Source organism: Triturus cristatus, chromosome 5_2 (genome assembly GCF_964204655.1).
Source record: "Triturus cristatus chromosome 5_2, aTriCri1.1, whole genome shotgun sequence".
Lineage (NCBI taxonomy): Eukaryota > Metazoa > Chordata > Amphibia > Caudata > Salamandridae > Triturus > Triturus cristatus.
The window spans coordinates 958,348,995-958,365,475 of NC_140588.1; the positions used below are offsets into that span (position 1 = coordinate 958,348,995).

A 16,481-nucleotide genomic window follows, 5' to 3' on the forward strand; every position below is an offset into this window, starting at 1 on the left:
TACTTTAATTCTGCACAATCCTGACCCTGGAACCTCAACCACTAACTACCTCGTCTGTGGGTTCCTTGACAGGAACTATGAACTACACGAGCTTGAACTATATCGTAAGGCTCAGAGCATTGCTTCCTAATGCTGACACGTAAAGTGTATACCGACACGAAGGTTGAATGTTTTACCACTTGAACTATTCATTTCATTGTTTACTCCTTGTTTCTTTCGGAGTTTGTCTTTTTATATGCTATGTTCCCCTTTGTAAGTGTTCACCGTATGCCTTCTGTAAAGCGCTCTGATACCCTTACCTGGGTCTGGTTCGCGCTCTATAAAACTCCAAAATAATTAAATAAATAAGGGGCATATTAGCAAGACCGGTGATAAAATTATTGCTGTTTTAGCGGCAGGAAACTGCCGCTAAAACGGCGATAATGGGCTTGCTAATATGCTTTATAGAATTCCAATAGAAGCCCAGGTTAGATGTGCAGGACATTCAACCTGGGCTTCTATTGGAATTCTATAACGCACATTAGCAAGCCCATTATCGACGTTTTAGCGGCAGTTTCCTGCCGCTAAAACGGCGATAATTTTATTGCCGGTCTTGCTAATATGCCCCAAAGAGACTAAACCAATGTTGGTTTATCTCAGAGACGCAACAAGAGCCAAATTTCGGGGGAGGGGGGGCTACCAAAAATTTCGGGGGGCACTGACTCTCCCAGCAATATGCAGAGTGGAGATGCAGGGGCTCTAAGGAAGTGTGAAAACACAACAAAGCCTCATTAGCAAGTAAATGGTCTTTAAAAGACCTGTGAAGTACTAGGGTGTGGCTGTGTGGGTGCCCGGGAAGCTGTCTCAGCCGGGCTGACACACATGAGGGGGGGTGGCTTGAAGACCTTTGAACCCAATGGGCGTTGCGCGCCTGGTTTATCTCATACTTTGGACTTAAAATATTTTGCCTTGCATTCATCCCATTCACTTGCTGCATTTGATTGAGCTAAATGCAAATTCCTTTATTGGTTTATTATGCATTTTGACTGTTATTTTTACTTTCTTTATTGTACTGTGAATTATTTAATAAACCTTCATCATTTATGTTCTACTTCTTACTCCAGAGGTTTTATTTTCTTGAAACACGTATTTCTCATTTGTGTTTGGGTGCCAATCAGGAACACATTTCCTCATGAATGCTTCAGGGTAAACACGTCCCATCGTAGGCACTTTGGCCCCAATTACGAGTTGGTCTAAATTATGAGTTGGTAGGAATTTAACACATCTGATAATTATACTTCAACCTTCATTAAGTTTCGGTAGGCCAAACCTGCTGAAATCCCACCGATTGGGTGTTATTTATCGCATCTTTTTTGATAGTGACTGCGTCAACACGTGTAGAAAATCAATTCACTCTCCTGTCTAAAAACCGAAAAATCTCACATATTTTACTACATACATAAAACGACACAACCCCAGTGAAATAGGTCTCCTGTTTTCTACTGTCACCTGCCTACTATATCAGTGGCTCCAATGGAATCTAAAAAGGTCTCCTTGGATCGGTCTCAAGATCTCCCCGTCAGGAGTTCTCACTTTTTAGGTGCACGATCCTCTTCACGCTCCAGCACGCTAAGAGTGTTTCTCTACACTTGGCAAGCCTGGCCACCCTAGAGCTTTTCTCATAGAAAGAACTCTTCTGCCCTCAGCAAATTTTCCTGCCACGGCCCAGTAAAAGGATTTCTTCAAGCTGCTGCGAGCCAGACGCTCTCCTTGCTCACACAGAATCCGCAGTGAACCCTGTACGGGGAGCGCGTGCTCTACAAGTCCGCTCGCGGGCGCTGGCAACGCTCAACAGAACCACTCCATTCCTCGCGCGCCAGCGATGTTATAGCTTCTCCGTTCCTCTCTATTGTTTCATTCCTTGGGCTCTCTCGAGCTGCCAACTAAACCAATGGCAAACCAAGGAAAGCAGAGCTCCCGGTCCAATCACATACGCGCCTGTCACAGCACCGACCAAAGATGAGAGTAGGAGCAAAGCGCATGCGCAATGTCCTGTGGGTACGTGCCGGTCATGTGACGCAGGCGTCGTCGCTAGGTCGTTTCCTGTGCTGGGGACTAGCCGTCGCCGCCGTGCTGCAGACCCTCCCCCCCGGAACCCCTACCCCTCCCGGTGCCCACATCCCTAGCTCTCTGTCCCCCTGTTCCCATTTCTCCCCGAGTCCCCTGCGGCCGGCGCGCCAGGCTACTAGGACCAAGCTGAGCTGTCCCCCTGGGGTGTCTGTGCTACAATGTCGGGACAGTCCATCACAGATCGGATCACAGCTGCCCAGCACAGCGTCACCGGCTCCGCCATCTCAAAAGCTGTGTGCAAATCCACCACGCACGAAGTAATGGGCCCGAAGAAGAAGCACCTTGATTGTGAGTAGCCAGCAGGCCTCGCTATTCTTTCTGCCCGAATCCCCCCTCCCGGCTACCTGCCTGCTCCAGTTGCACATTCTCTACATACCAAGCAGTGTCTGACAGCCCATACCTGTTGTAGCCCTCCTGACCACGAACCCCCACTCTCCTCTACCGGCAACAAGGACCTGTGTAGTCCTCCTGACCACTAACTACCTTTTAAACCCATCCTCCTTGCCCGCTGCCTTCATCCTTGGCTTGTTCACGTTACCTATCCCTTTCTTGTTGTCTGTGATGTACACTGACAAATATTCCAGCTTATAGTTTCGCACGCACGAAATAATACTTTTACCGTGAATACCTCAAGAGCGTCCTTTGCCTCTAGTTCTGCTCTCCCCCTACTGCTCTAATTCCTACTTCTCTTGTGCCTCTCTGCTCTTGCACCCTTATCGGTGTCTCCTCCGTTGCCCTCACACCTGCCTCCCCTTTGATTCCTAATGTCTCCCTTCTGTTGTGCTCCTAAAAATGCTTCTCTTCTGATGTGCCCCATACCCCACTTTTTCCCTGATCATTTGCATCCCCCTGGTGCACCGATATCCGCTTTTTCGTCAGCACCATATTTGCTTATTCCTGGATACACCTGCCTGCTTCTCCGCTGCCTGATTACTCTACTCCTGGTTCCGTTGTGCATACTAGCTCTTCCAACGTGCCACGAAGTGTATTATTCTGGGGAATTGACCTTTCTGACATCCATATCCCTCTTTCATTGTAAAAAGCTATGTAATTGGCATTGGTTTTCTGCATTGTATGTTAGTAGTATGGGCTTTACGCAAGTTGGTTGTCGGTGGGAGATTCATGACACTATTCTGGAGTATCCACGACAGACGGCATTTAATTAGCTGGCAGTATCCTCTTTTAATGAGCAGTGGCAGAAATCTGCTACAGGATTTTTAGGTGTAGATTGTAGCTGTCTGTTGTCGAAGACTTATTTTGTACAATATCAGTACCCAGAATGTGCTTTGGGTCAGCTCAGTTGTTTAGCATGGATTGACTTTGTCAGTCTCACTTTCTAGATTTTTATTCAGTAGCTTTCGTTCCTCTATTTGTGATTGTCCCTATCCGGAGCATAGCGTTTTTTTACAATGTTTGTTTGGATGACTTGCTTTTTTCCGCCACTGCCATTAGGGATTTAATTCTTGAAGCACTCTGTAGGTGTGTATATGTTTTCTTGCTCTCGCTCCCATGTGCTGCTTCTCTTCTCACATCCCCCACCCTGTGCATTCCATATTGCTCCCTTCTCCTCACAGCTTGTCTGTAATAGCAGAGCAACAGGTATATTTATGCTGGTGTTTGACTGATGAGCAGCAGACTTTCTCGGATTGGTTTTCTTTCATCTTCTTTAGTCCACAAGTTGTATTAAATTTCAAGCTTTGGCAGGCCAAGTATAGGTAACAGTAGTTACCTCTGAGCCATTCCCTATATACATGAATGTATATTTTGGGAAATTAATCATCCATAGACAAAACAGAACAAACTTGCAGTCATAAAGCAATATATATACTTTATATTAGTGCTTCAACGGTTAAAAGCAATATATATACTTTATATTAGTGCTTCAACGGTTAACATCAAGGTGTGAAAAGGTACTCCAAATACACTATACAGTGCTTGCGAGTTGTGAGGATAATAGCAAAAATACATTGACAACAACTTGTGTTGGACATTTGGTTGGGGCAATCAAAGCTAATCATGGACTCATTTGTTGTTGGGCTTAGTGTCTATCAATCAAATAAGCCCTAAATGTTTGGCCCCCTCAAAGTTAGTAACACACTGACGTTCTACTAAAAAGGCGATACTTTACCTCTCATCATGTGCAATTCATAACAATGTGACTGAAAAAGGAGAAACCCAAATTTAAAACGAGGGTACCTGACTGGTGCTACACGTTTTACATAATTGCATAAAGTGCGAGTTGTCTTACAAGAAGGTTTAAGCATGTGTCATATACTTTCTAAAAAAAGAAATGATAGACCTGGTAACCAATCCGTAGACTTTGAATAAGCAATACCAGGGTGCAATTAATGGACACAAATTCGTTTTTGCTGAAAAGTGTATGTTTGACTAATCCTGGAGTAATATCTTGCCAGGAAAGGATGAATAGATGCAAGATAACTAGTGCCCGGACATGGCATGTACGCATTAAGTTGAGCGCAAATGGATCATCCGGTTCTACGTTGAAAAAGAATCCCAGTGTGATAAAAAGTTGATGAAAACTACCTTCATTAAAACAAAATGTGCAAGAAGAACCAGAAAGTGGCAGAAGAGCAGTCTTACAAGTCTGTGTGCTTGGAATCGGTAAAACACGAAATACTGGCCAGCGTGAGTGTATGGGTGTGAATGACTCCAAAGGAACCTTTGTTTCTTATACTGCTCTGTTTGCCCATATTCCTGGCAATACATGGTTGCCCCATATCACTTCGTAATGTGGCACACAAGTGCAGCATTTATGGTGCCAGGGGAAGGGTGGGCAGCTGCACTTAGTTGATGTTTGAGGCAGAAGTTGTGTTAAGAACTAGAGGCAAAGGGCGCTCTTGGTCTGTAGGTCAATTTTTGAACATGTTCTTAGGCATATTTCGGAGAACTATGAGTAATTCCCTTTTAGGTTGTTAAAAATGTCCGCAAGGAATTATCTTGGTGATAGAAATGCAGCTTTCTGACACTGCGAATACAGTGAAGTTTCCAAGCTCGCTAAAAGAAAATATACGAAGTATGTAAATTCATGACCACAGCTGTTGTCAGATTTGTCAATTATTGTTCAATTTAGGTTACTGTGAATACTTTCCATTTTATTTTATTCTCAGTTCTACAGGAATAGAAAGCAATTCGTATTGCCTTTTTGTAAGTATGTTGGTCAGATGTAATTGTACTATGTATTTTATTGCCCTTATTCCGGGTTGTAGCTAGCTTATGTACTACTATGTATTATTTATATATATTTGTCCAGCATTTATTTAGCTCTTTCTTGTTGGCAGGTAGTTTTTTCTGATTGATTTCAGTCACATAGAGTTCACATTCAACAAGTAAACCAGATTTCCTTGTTTTGAACCTCCTGATCTTTCTCGATTTTCTAAAATGATTTTAGGCTTTCTTTTATTGGGAATCCATAGTGATAAAAATATTTATGTTCGGCATAGTATACCTGTTTGTTTACCGAGTAATATCAAGTTATCAGCTGTCCACAATTAGACTGCTCCTGCTTTATTACCATACATATTCCATTCCTTAGACTGAAAATATGGTACATGCTACTTTCGATGTTTTTTTTTGGAAAAATATTTTTATTGTTAATACAAACATATAATATATATATTGGTCCAGTGGAAGGCTGGAAGCCGAAACGCGTAGACCGTCCTTACAGTCTATGACACCTTGTGTGGAATAAAGCACTTTTGATTCAATTGCCGGTTGTGGTGGTGTGATCCTTCGCCGAAGCTTTCGGGAGACTGAGAAGGTGGTGGAAGGAATTTCAAGCATATATATATATATATATATATATATATATATATATATATATATATATATATATATATATGACCCACAGAGAAGTATGCAACCAAGTTAGTATGTGATGAGGCATGGCATAATCAAGGGCAATCATTAACAGCAGTCAAAGACTCATATCACTATAAGTACAGTCTTAAGAAACTTCTATGCACATATCTATGTTGCTCAACCTGGTTAGTAAGTAGGTATCTCTACCCTGGCATTACCAATAATATAAAACACCTGCCCCCTTCTTCTATTTCCCCCCCGTGGCGTAACAAGTATATACATTTATTTGTAGTTACATGAGCTAGGCAGATCGACATTAGGAAGCGTCACGACATCCAGCATTGACACCGCTTATGGCTGTCAGAGGCAGCCCCCAAGCTAGACAACAGAGCGCCCAGCTCCCCCGGGCGGGGCATGCCCTCAAGGTGGCACATCTAAAGCTGACTCATCAGAATCCAAGCTAGCGTCATGGTCTGGAATTTTCAATAATGCCACCAGTGCCTCCCATGCCCTCGCCAGCTCCAGTGCTTTTTCACTGTTGGCGCGGGTTGCCAGCTGCAATCTTGTAGTCCTTTCACATTCCGCCCACGTAAGAAATTCCGCATGCCAACTCCGGAAGCTAGGACCCTTCTTGTCCCTCCAGTGCACTGTGATTTCCCTCTTCGCTAGTAAAAGCCCCAAGTCTATGAATTTGCTCGTCACCTTGTTCCTAGCCGTATGTGGTAACCAATGTAACAAACAAAGGCCTATGGTGGGTTCTATGTCTCTAGTTGTGATATCCTGCAAGAGCGTTACCACCTCCTCTCAATACATCCCCAATTGGGGGCACCTCCACATCATGTGGGAGAAGTCCGCACCCACTGTACTACAGCGCAGGCACATTGCTGAATCGACCCCAAAATGTTGGTTAATTTTTGCTGGTGTAAGATAATCCCTGTGGAGCATAAAAAAGTGTATCAATTGGAAACATGCATTCCTCGTGCTTTTCCACGCTTGCTCCAATAACATGGCCGATGTTTTCTCAGGGAGTTCCGCACCTATATATTCCTCCCATTTTTGTCGAAGTGAGTCCAGAGGGGTAAGATTCTCATGAGGCATTCGCCGGTACAGGCACGTAACCGCCTTAATGGTGCCGGCTGCCATAACTACATATTGGCATGCCATTGAGGTCGAAGGTTCCCTCATCCCCTCCTTCCAGTGTGCTTGAATGGCCGTCGTAAGCGCCATATGCAATAAATAGTCCCCCCGAGCCAGATCAAACCTGTCTTGGAGTGTCTCGTAAGGAAGTATAACACCATCCTCGTAAAGAACCCCCATGGTATTCAGGCCCAACGTCGCCCTGTCAGTCGGTGCCCCCCAATCTCCCCCGTGTGGTAGGACCACGCACATAACTAGTGGCATCTCAGGAGCATATGGCCGTGCAATGTGTGCTCGGCGTTGGCTTATATTTCAGCAGAGTTAGTCAGCATCTCCTGAGTGAGAGAGGAGGCCGGGAGCGGCAACTGCAACAACAATCTGGCCAATGTCTGTCTTGGGCCCTGAATTTCGTCTATAGCAGGTGGGTCCCGAAATATCCATGCCACCATCTGAGTAAGCCACTGCAGTTGCGCCGCTATATAATACGTTTCTTAATCTGGGACTGCCAAGCCGCCCTCCGACCTCGGTCTCATCAGCGTGCTAATTGCCACTCTCCGCCTGCCCGAGGCCCAACCATCATCGACCGAAGCTGTTTAAAATCAGAGGCCGTTATCCAGATAGGCAGCGTGCTAGAATAATACAACACCCGGGTAAGAGCTATCATTTTAAGAAGGGCTACCCGCCCGGGATAGAGGAAGTGCGCCCCAAAAATCAATACAGCCCTTAAGTCCTTTGATGGCCCTGCCCACGTTGCCCTCCAATAAGTCGGGTTGGGTATAATAAATACGGGTGCCGAGGTATGTCAGACATTGACGCTCCCATTGTATTCCCTGCGTTGTTAGTGGACCTTCAGCCGTAGGTGCTGTAGGAAACAAGCAGGTCTTTGCCCAATTTACTTTGAGGCCAGCTATGGCGCCAAGGTCAGCCAACAGAGCCCTAGCGCCCCTAAGAGCGTCTTCCGTGTCCGAAACATAAGATCATCGTCGGCATAAAGCGCAATATGGTGGACCTGCTCGTGCACTTGGAGTCCCTGATAATGCAAACCCGTCCATGGCCAGGGCGAATAGCAGTGGGGATAGGGGACAGCCTTGTCTCGTTCCCCGACTCACAACACAGGCTTCCGAAATTATCCCACCCGTTTTAACCCGCGCTGTAGACTGGCGATATAAAAGTGCTGTCCAGTCCACAAACTCATCCCCTATGCCAAATCGTCGCATTACGTGGAACAGATATGGCCATTCCAAGCTATCAAAAGCCTTCTCCTTATCTATTGCCAACACAGCAGCAGAGGGCCTGGGGTACGTATCGGCATCCAAAGTACTGAGAAGACGCCGCACATTCTGAGCCGTGTTCCGAGAAGGTATAAAACCCGCCTGATCCATGTGTATTAAGTGTAACATATATGGAAGCAGTCGGGTCGCTAGTATCCGGCTTACTATTTTGTAGTCTGTTGTCAACATGGACAGCGGACGATAGGCCGTTCTGTCATGGGGAGGTTTCCCGGCTTTAAAAGTGGTATGATCACTGCTTCACAGGTAGTAGCGGGTAAAAGACGCTCCTTCCGGGCGGTATTATATAGCATCACTAGTCTAGGAGCCAGACGATCAATATACGTACTATAAAATTCTACAGGCAGGCTATCCATCCCAGGTGTCTTTCTACGGGCCATATGCTTGATAGCTGCGCGAACCTCCCCTATAGTTATATCCTGTCCCAATAGTTAAGCCTGCTCCCTATCTAATGCCGGGAAATCCACCCCCTCCAAAAAGTCTTGAATGGCCTCCCTACTAGGTGTCACCTTACTCTGATATAAATCGGTATAGTAGGCAAAAAACTGATAAATAATCCCCCTCTGCGTGTAGTGGATTTCCCTGACAGGACCATGAAGCTCCAGGATGACCGTGCCCCTCCTCACTGGATTGGCAAGCCATGCCAGTAGCGCCCCAGACTTATCTCGTTCCGCATGTGCGCGTTTTACACATCGTTTATAGTCAAAGAAGCGCAGTCTTTCAACTTGCACCGCTACTGCCTCCCTCACATCCACTAATACCTGGTGACGATCAGGGTGGTTAGGCCTCTCTCTCTCTCGGCCTCCCTTAGCTTCAGGTCTGCCCTTTCTAGGTCTTGCAACAACACTCGGCGCACACCCATCTTATTCGCTATTCATTGCCCTCTTATAACACTTTTGAATGCGTCCCATTCCATCATCAAGGAAGAGGTGGTGCCAGTGTTTTCCTGAAAATAGTTATCAATCCCAGTTCCCACCATCTCGCGGAACACCTGATCTTCCAAAGACTCTGGGGCCAGGCGCCAAGTTGGGATATTAGAGCGTCCTGGTAGGACATTAATAAGCAAAATAGAGTATTGTTATCTGACAGCGTTCTAGTAAGGTATTTGCTGTGTTGAACCTCTGCATGTACGTCAGGGGAACAGAGCATCGCATCCAGACGGACATGAAGAGCGTGCAGGGCAGAAAAGAAAGAGTAGTCCCGATCAGTCGGGTGGTGTGCCCGCCAAGTATCCACTAGCCCCCAGCTATGCTGCCAGTCTCGCCAGAGCTTTGATAATTTGTGGGCTGGAGCATCCGGGAGAGGCGGGTGAGACCTATCCAATGAGATATCTGTTACAGAATTAAAATCTCCACCCATGAGGACAGACCCGGTTAAAATGGAGCGAATTTCCCCGATAAGCGTGTAAAAAAGGCTGCTTGCCCCGTGTTGGGAGCATAGACACTAGCCAGCACCACTTCCCTACCATTCAGGCGGCCCGCTACTAGAACATAACGCCCATCAGGATCTTTGAGTTGGCATGTGGGTTGGAACGGAACTCCCGCTCGGACCCAGATCAGCACCCCCTTCGCAAAAGCGGAAGAGGTTGTACAGAAAACGTGCCCCCTCCATCTGCACTGCAGCGCCACATCTTCGCCATGCGCAATATGAGTTTCCTGAAAGAAAGCCAATTGGATGCCACTACATACCAAGTATGCATGTATCTTGTGTCTACGTAGCATTGTGTGCATACCCCTGACATTCCAAGTCAAACATTTCAACTCCGACATTTAACCCATGATCTCGTTCCTCTCTGACCAGCAACAATAGATTCAGAAAAGTTACGCCAGCACCCCTCAAAGAGCCCCTCACAATCAAAAAGAACAACCTCAACACCCCCACCCCAGAATAGGCACCAAATAAAATCTAGGCCCCATCCAAACTGCCCAAAAACCAACTGCCCTCTGCTAGTTACCGAGGAACAAGGGGGAAGGTGGCCACTATCCAGTGACAACCGCCTGCAAATACAGGGGAAGACTATCGCGCTCAAGCCCCACATAGTATAGCACCCCCCCCTTCCCCAGGGTCCTGCCCCTTCACAATCCCCTTGTATGCTCACCCCCCCCCCCCCCCCCCCGGCGTGGCCGTCAGGCAATCAAATAATCACAGTACATTGTACGCAGTCCACAGATTCACAAAAGCTGAACCTGCCCATGGGCACCTGTAAAGGAACACTAGATAAGCAAACATAAATCGTCACAAAAACAGAACCCCCATCAAACAATCTCATCAGCCGTGCCCGGTGTGACATGCGGCAGCTGCAGGCTACTTGCTTGGGATGCATCAGTGTCCGTGCCCTCTGGCGTCTTGTCTGATGCTGTGCCAACTTGCGAGTGCTGCTTCCGGTCCCGGAGTAGTTCAGACACAGTCTCTCCGCCGCTGTCTGGGATAATCTGGGTGTCTTCAGGGTGGTAGAGTGTCGCCGTGGCCCACGGTGGCGCTGTGGCGGTCGCAGCGGGGAAGTCTGTGCTGCAGGTCTCCCGGCCGGGCCGTGACCCGTCCTGTAAGTTTCAAGCCAGTCCCATGCTTCCGACGGGTCATCGCAGAAGTGAGTCTTACCATCGAGTATAATTGGAAGTCGAGCCGGAAACATCAAGGAATATTGGAGCCCCTTATCTCTAAGGGCCTTCTTGATGGCCAGAAAAGAAGCGCGGCGTCGTTGAACTTGGGAAAATGGAGACGTTGCTATTATCCACCTGGTATGGACCAAACTTTCGTGCCGCCTGCAGAAGGAGGTCCCTGTCCTTATAATGGAGGAGCCTGGCCACCACTGGTCTCGGCGGCCTGCCCGGTTGTGGTAAGTGAGCCGGAACCCGGTGAGCTCTCTCCAGGGTGAGAAACTGGGTTAGTCCCACCGGCGCCACTGTGGTGCGGAGCCAGCCCTCAAGATAGTGGATCATATTGGCCCCTTCTGGCAGGCCCAAAACGCAAATGTTAATTCTCCTATTGTGGCTCTCAGCGTCCTCTGCTCTTTTTTCCAAGGCCAGTAGCCCCCCCCCCCCCCCCCCAATCTGGTCAGCTAGCGATTTTTGTGCCGGTTACAGCTCCGTCAGGGTTGCCTTGGTCCGCTCCACCCTATCTGCCAGGAGTCCCAGGCCCACCAACACTGTGGCTATATCCTGGTGTAGGGCCTCCCTTGTGTCCGTAATGGCCTACAAGATGCGAGCCAGCTGGTGTTGCACTCCCGGGTCCACGGTCCCCTCAGTCGCGTCTTCCTGTCCCGGGTCATCGTGTTCTGGCGGGACCAACGCTGGTTTCCCCTTGGGTTTTCCCATCTTGCAAGGTGGGGTTCAGGCAGAGGTGATCCCCGCGAACCGGGTCACTCGAATCTGCACACCTCTGTGTTCACAGAGGCCCTCACGCACGTGGTGGGACGCACAGTATGTAGGCCCCAGGGTCCACAAGAACCTCCGCTCCTCAGGGCACAAATTGGGCACAGCGGGTCTTAAGGCAAGGTCTGCAGGCACAATTTTGGGGGTCCAAGAGCCCGGTCAGCTCCGCGCCATCCCTCACTACTTCAAAATCCTCTCCGGGAGAAACCAATCAGCTCTATGCCTGCACCTGGATCCTCAGCAGCCCACACTTCGAACCAGTCCGCAGAAGAAGTAAGCGGGAGTCGCCACTCTCAGTTCTGGCATCCAATGCATCCCCGGGCCCCGCAGCAAGCTCTCACCTGCATATGCCAAGGGCAGGCAGCGGCCCGATCCAGAACCTCCCCAATTGCACCGGAGTCCGCTCGATAGTGCAGCATCTGCTGCGCCACCCGATGCCGCCTTGCTGATATTTCGCTGTGCAGCTTACCTGCGCGAAGTCACGATCAGCGGTGGATGGTCCTCGGCCGCCCAGCGGGGTCCACCGTCCGCAAAGCCCTCGAATAAGCCCACAAGGAAGCGCCCAGTCACTCCGATCAGTCACGCCGGGAGGGGGGCAGGGCAGAGCATGGGCTCTGCTGACACAGCACTAATCTCTTCTGCGCGCCCAAAGGTCCGGACCCCCGCAGGCGGCCCCAGCACCAATCGTCCGCTCTCCGCCTCGTTGTGTAGTCGCCGGTGATCGTGCGTCTACCCAGGTCACTCTCAGCCCAGTTGCTCGCCGGCCGGCGCCATCCTGAGATCAGGGACCGTAACTTCTATCGGCCGTCTCCTCAGTCTATCACCCTCTGTTCGCCCACGATTGCCCTCAAACTGTTCTCTGGGAGTGTGTACCTCGGCGGGAGGGAGTATGCTTCGCCTCCGGGGACAGAGTGGCCGGGAGAAGCTAATTAATCAGTGGGCCGGCGCGGAGCTCCAAGCTCACACGACCGCCGCCATCAAGCTGCAAGCCACGCCCCCCCATGCTACTTTCGATGTTTTGTTGAACTTGGGAGGTCTGCCCTCCAAAACACTTATGTGGTCTGCTTAGATATCTACTAGCTGGAGATGACTTGGCCTGATCCACACTCCCTTTCCTTGTTCCTGGTTTCGACCTTGTATACATCATTTATTGAGGCAATGAAGCCACTGATTTGAAAGCAGTTATCCAACCACTCCAAGTTCTAGTGCACTGTCTGCCTAATTCAGAAGTAATCCTATCTCATGTTGAGAAACACAACATTTGGTTTAACTTCTCTGTCAGCCTTAAGCAGTATCTTTTTCTGAGTTGATATGATGTGCCCTACTGGCGCTTCTTTGTTAGCTCTTGTCTTTAGTGACCTTTAGCTTTTCGCCAGCCCCAGATAATAAAAAATAATAAATAAAAATGCATAATTAGAGAGGGGCTTTGGGTCAGCCCTCTTCATCCAGTGATCTGTTCAGCTGTTGTTTCCATTTTGCTTTTCTGACCACAGCACTGGGAAACCGGTCAGCCCACCTCAGCCGTTGACTCTTGTGCCTTGCGAGTGACATTTTATATTGCTTCTTTCATTTATTTTCATCAATAAGAAACAAATTAGATCACAAATACGTTGTTATATTACAATAAGACTATCAGTATTCTAATGGTTACATTGGTCCAAGTTACGGTGTCAACGTGACCGTTGTACCTACAGCATTATAATTAATTGAAAGTGATCCCACTGCCTCCCATGTTTTATTATGTTTATAAGGCCATCCCCTTGATTGGTAGATCAGCTCTTTCATTCTTGACCATCCGTCCTTTGCTGTAATTCATGCAGTGTGTGCTGGAGCTCTTGCCTGCCTCCAGCCCCTAGCTATATCTCTGTTTGCAAAATGTGCGCTCATACCTATCAAAGCTCATTCACCTCTTGTGCCCCCGTCTCCTACATCCCTCTAAGCAGCATCAATTAAGTAACAAGCATTGGCATAGCCAATAGGTCTCGCCTTTAGGACCTTATAAGTGTTTAGCCATGTAACAGTTGATGTTGTTGCACCAAGGATATTGTGCTGGATAACTAAACACTTATAAGGTCCCAAAGGTGAGACCTATTGCCAATGCCAAAGCTTGTTTATGTTTTCTTGCTAAAGATGAACTAGTTCCCAGCTGGTGCTTCCCAAGGATTTCGCCCCGGGAGACTGAAAAATAGCGCTGCGGCTGCGCTCAAACAAACCATCTTCCTCCTCAATGTTAAAGCGCGTGCTCCAAGTTTAACTGCTCTCAAGATCCAGAGCAGTACCCCATTTTGTCTATCCAGACACCTGCAGTCAAATCTGCCAACCTAAATCTGTTGAGCAGCGCTGGCTCCTTGTCGCTAGCGCCACTGCTCTCCCTGTAGTGGGCACAACCCTGGAAAGCCTATCACTTGGACAAGGCGAGACAAAAGGCTTCCCTGTTAAATTCTTTTAATTAAGATTTACAGGCTCAGTTTTAACTGCACAAGGACTTTTTGGCACTAAAGAACTTGCAGAGATAGCTGAGGGATGTGCAAGAGAGCTGTTGGGGAGGGTGATGAATGAGGAAGGCGTCGAGGTTACGGATCACAGTGAACTGTTCTTTTACTCGAAGCGGAATTAAAGCAAACAGTAAAAGAAAGGAAGGGGCAGGGGTAGTTCGTGAGAGTGTTTTATCCGGGAGAGAGGTCCCAGAGCGGAAAGGCTCTGTCATGGTGCTGGCTCTCAGGACCTGTGCGCTTGCCAGAATTGGTGCTGAAGTGTAAAGTAACCGCTCTCAAAATTATGCTCATTTTCAATTTCTGTGTGCAACGTTCAAAAAGTGTCACCTTTCAACCTCTCAGCAGAATGTCTGGCTTCCCTGGCCCTTGAATGTGGTAAGAGCCAAGAGAAGCATGCTGTGTGCGCACCGACTGCGCCGGATGCACCAGATCAAATGAAGCAACAGTCTGCAGAGCCGCCGCCACTCTTTCTGATATACCTGCTAAAGAGCGCTTGCTTTGCGTGACACACAGTCTAAGTGAATATGCAGTGTGTTAAACATGCTAACATGAACTTTCAGTGTTTCACACGACTATTCCTGACGCATGTGCCAAAGACAGAGCCAGCGGAAGAGAGCTGTTGGGGAGGGCGATGAACGAGGAAGGCGTCGAGGTTACAGATCACAGTATAGCTATAGTCATAAACATTTAGGGCCACGCTAATTAATACAAAACAGATGGCCCCTGCGCGCCGCTGCATAAAGATCATGACTACAGGGCCTAAAGGATACGTTTCATTACAACCACAGCCTGCACGAGGGGGGAGAGACACTGCATGGGAGACAAGCGTGGCCACGCTAATTAAAAACAGATGGCCCCGTGCGCCGCTGCTGGCTCCCAAGAGCAAAACGCTCTGGGAGTAAACATTTCCCAAGAAGCTGGGACCTCCACATGCCTTTGACCAATTGCGTACAAAAGCCAGACGCAAAGGCCAATTGCTTGTGAGCATCACACGCACGAGCTTCTAAAAAAGCTTAAGAAAGCTGAAGTGATTCCAAGTGGTCGATTTTAGAGCAGAGCTGCGTTAGGCTCGACCTAAAAATATGTTGATCGGCCTAAAACCGTGTGAATAATTTTCTACAAGTATTTTTCTTTTGGGGGCGCAGAACCAGATCAAGTTAATATAATCCCCAGTATTCTCTCCACATCCTTGTTAGGTGATTGCAGTCGACCAATTTTCTATGCCAGCTGTAGAGTGAGGTAGCTTCTAGGTATTTAGATTGCACCACCACCTACAGCCTGTTAGATATTGCAGACTCCCATGGTGCCATTAATGCATCACTCAAGTCTGTCCCCTCCAATGGACCCAATTCTCACTCTTATTGCTTCATTAGTTCTGTTATATTGGGAATTTGCTGTAAGAGCGCAGATATACTGCATCAACCCAGAGTTGCATTTGTTCAGTGACCTTCAAGAGAGCTAAATTCTTGGTGCTCTACCAGTGAGGACATTTGTGCCTCGAGGGAGTACCCCAACTGGAGACACCTGAAATACTGTTAAATGTAGTTCATATTTTTTTTTAGAGTGAGCCTGAGGAACTCTTATTATTTCCTTCCCATATGTCCCTTTAGTGAGAAATACAGACAAGGCCCCTTTTTCTAAATCACGCCAACCTTGGAGTATGTAGTAAATATGTTCCATGCCACAGTGGTGTTTCTGATGTCAACCTACTTCCACATCCCATCCAATGCAGTGCCTTTTTCCAATACTGTACTGCAATTTTGGTCCTTTGGTGGGCTGATAGGTAATCGAGACCCGATTTAACTGTTTCATTACACCTATTTCGCATAACAGATCTTTTTTTAACTGATTTGCTGGATTTTCTCCGTCCACCAATACCATTCGTTTACCATAGTCAGCTGGGTTGCCCAGTAACATATGTGCATATCTAGTGACAGCATATTTTATTCCCTATAGCACATGTACCTAAAAAATATAAAAGTGCACTTCAGTGCCAGGGCTGGTGGGACAATATTTTATTTTGCCAATGCCTCTTTCTTTTCATTCTTTACCCTCTTTTTTTTATCCCGTCAACTGTGTTAAACTTATGTATTCACGTTGCCTTAATTCCAAACCAATAATACCTTTCCTTTGCCCAATAATATTGTTTTCCTGCGATGTGTATTAAAATAGTAAGGGTTTCTGTACTGTGCCCATAATGTTCTATTGATATTATGGAAAATTGTTTAATTTTATTACAGGCATATAGCTGCTTCATTGAG

The 16,481-nt window shown here is 47.5% G+C and overlaps 1 protein-coding gene across 2 annotated transcripts in view; it reads left to right on the forward strand.

Moving 5' to 3' along the window:
* Positions 1–2,019: 2,019 nt before the first annotated feature.
* The window catches only part of LOC146829464 (phosphatidylinositol-binding clathrin assembly protein-like), a 704,267-nt gene continuing 689,805 nt past the window's right edge, over positions 2,020–16,481 (forward strand). Inside the window, exon 1 of one of the 2 annotated variants that reach the window (XM_085608147.1) lies at positions 2,020–2,397. In XM_085608147.1, coding sequence (XP_085464273.1) covers positions 2,268–2,397 — 130 coding nt within the window. In that variant the 5' untranslated portion in view covers positions 2,020–2,267. The remainder of the gene's footprint in view (positions 2,398–16,481) is intronic. The other variant, XM_085608148.1, reaches the window with a different exon arrangement.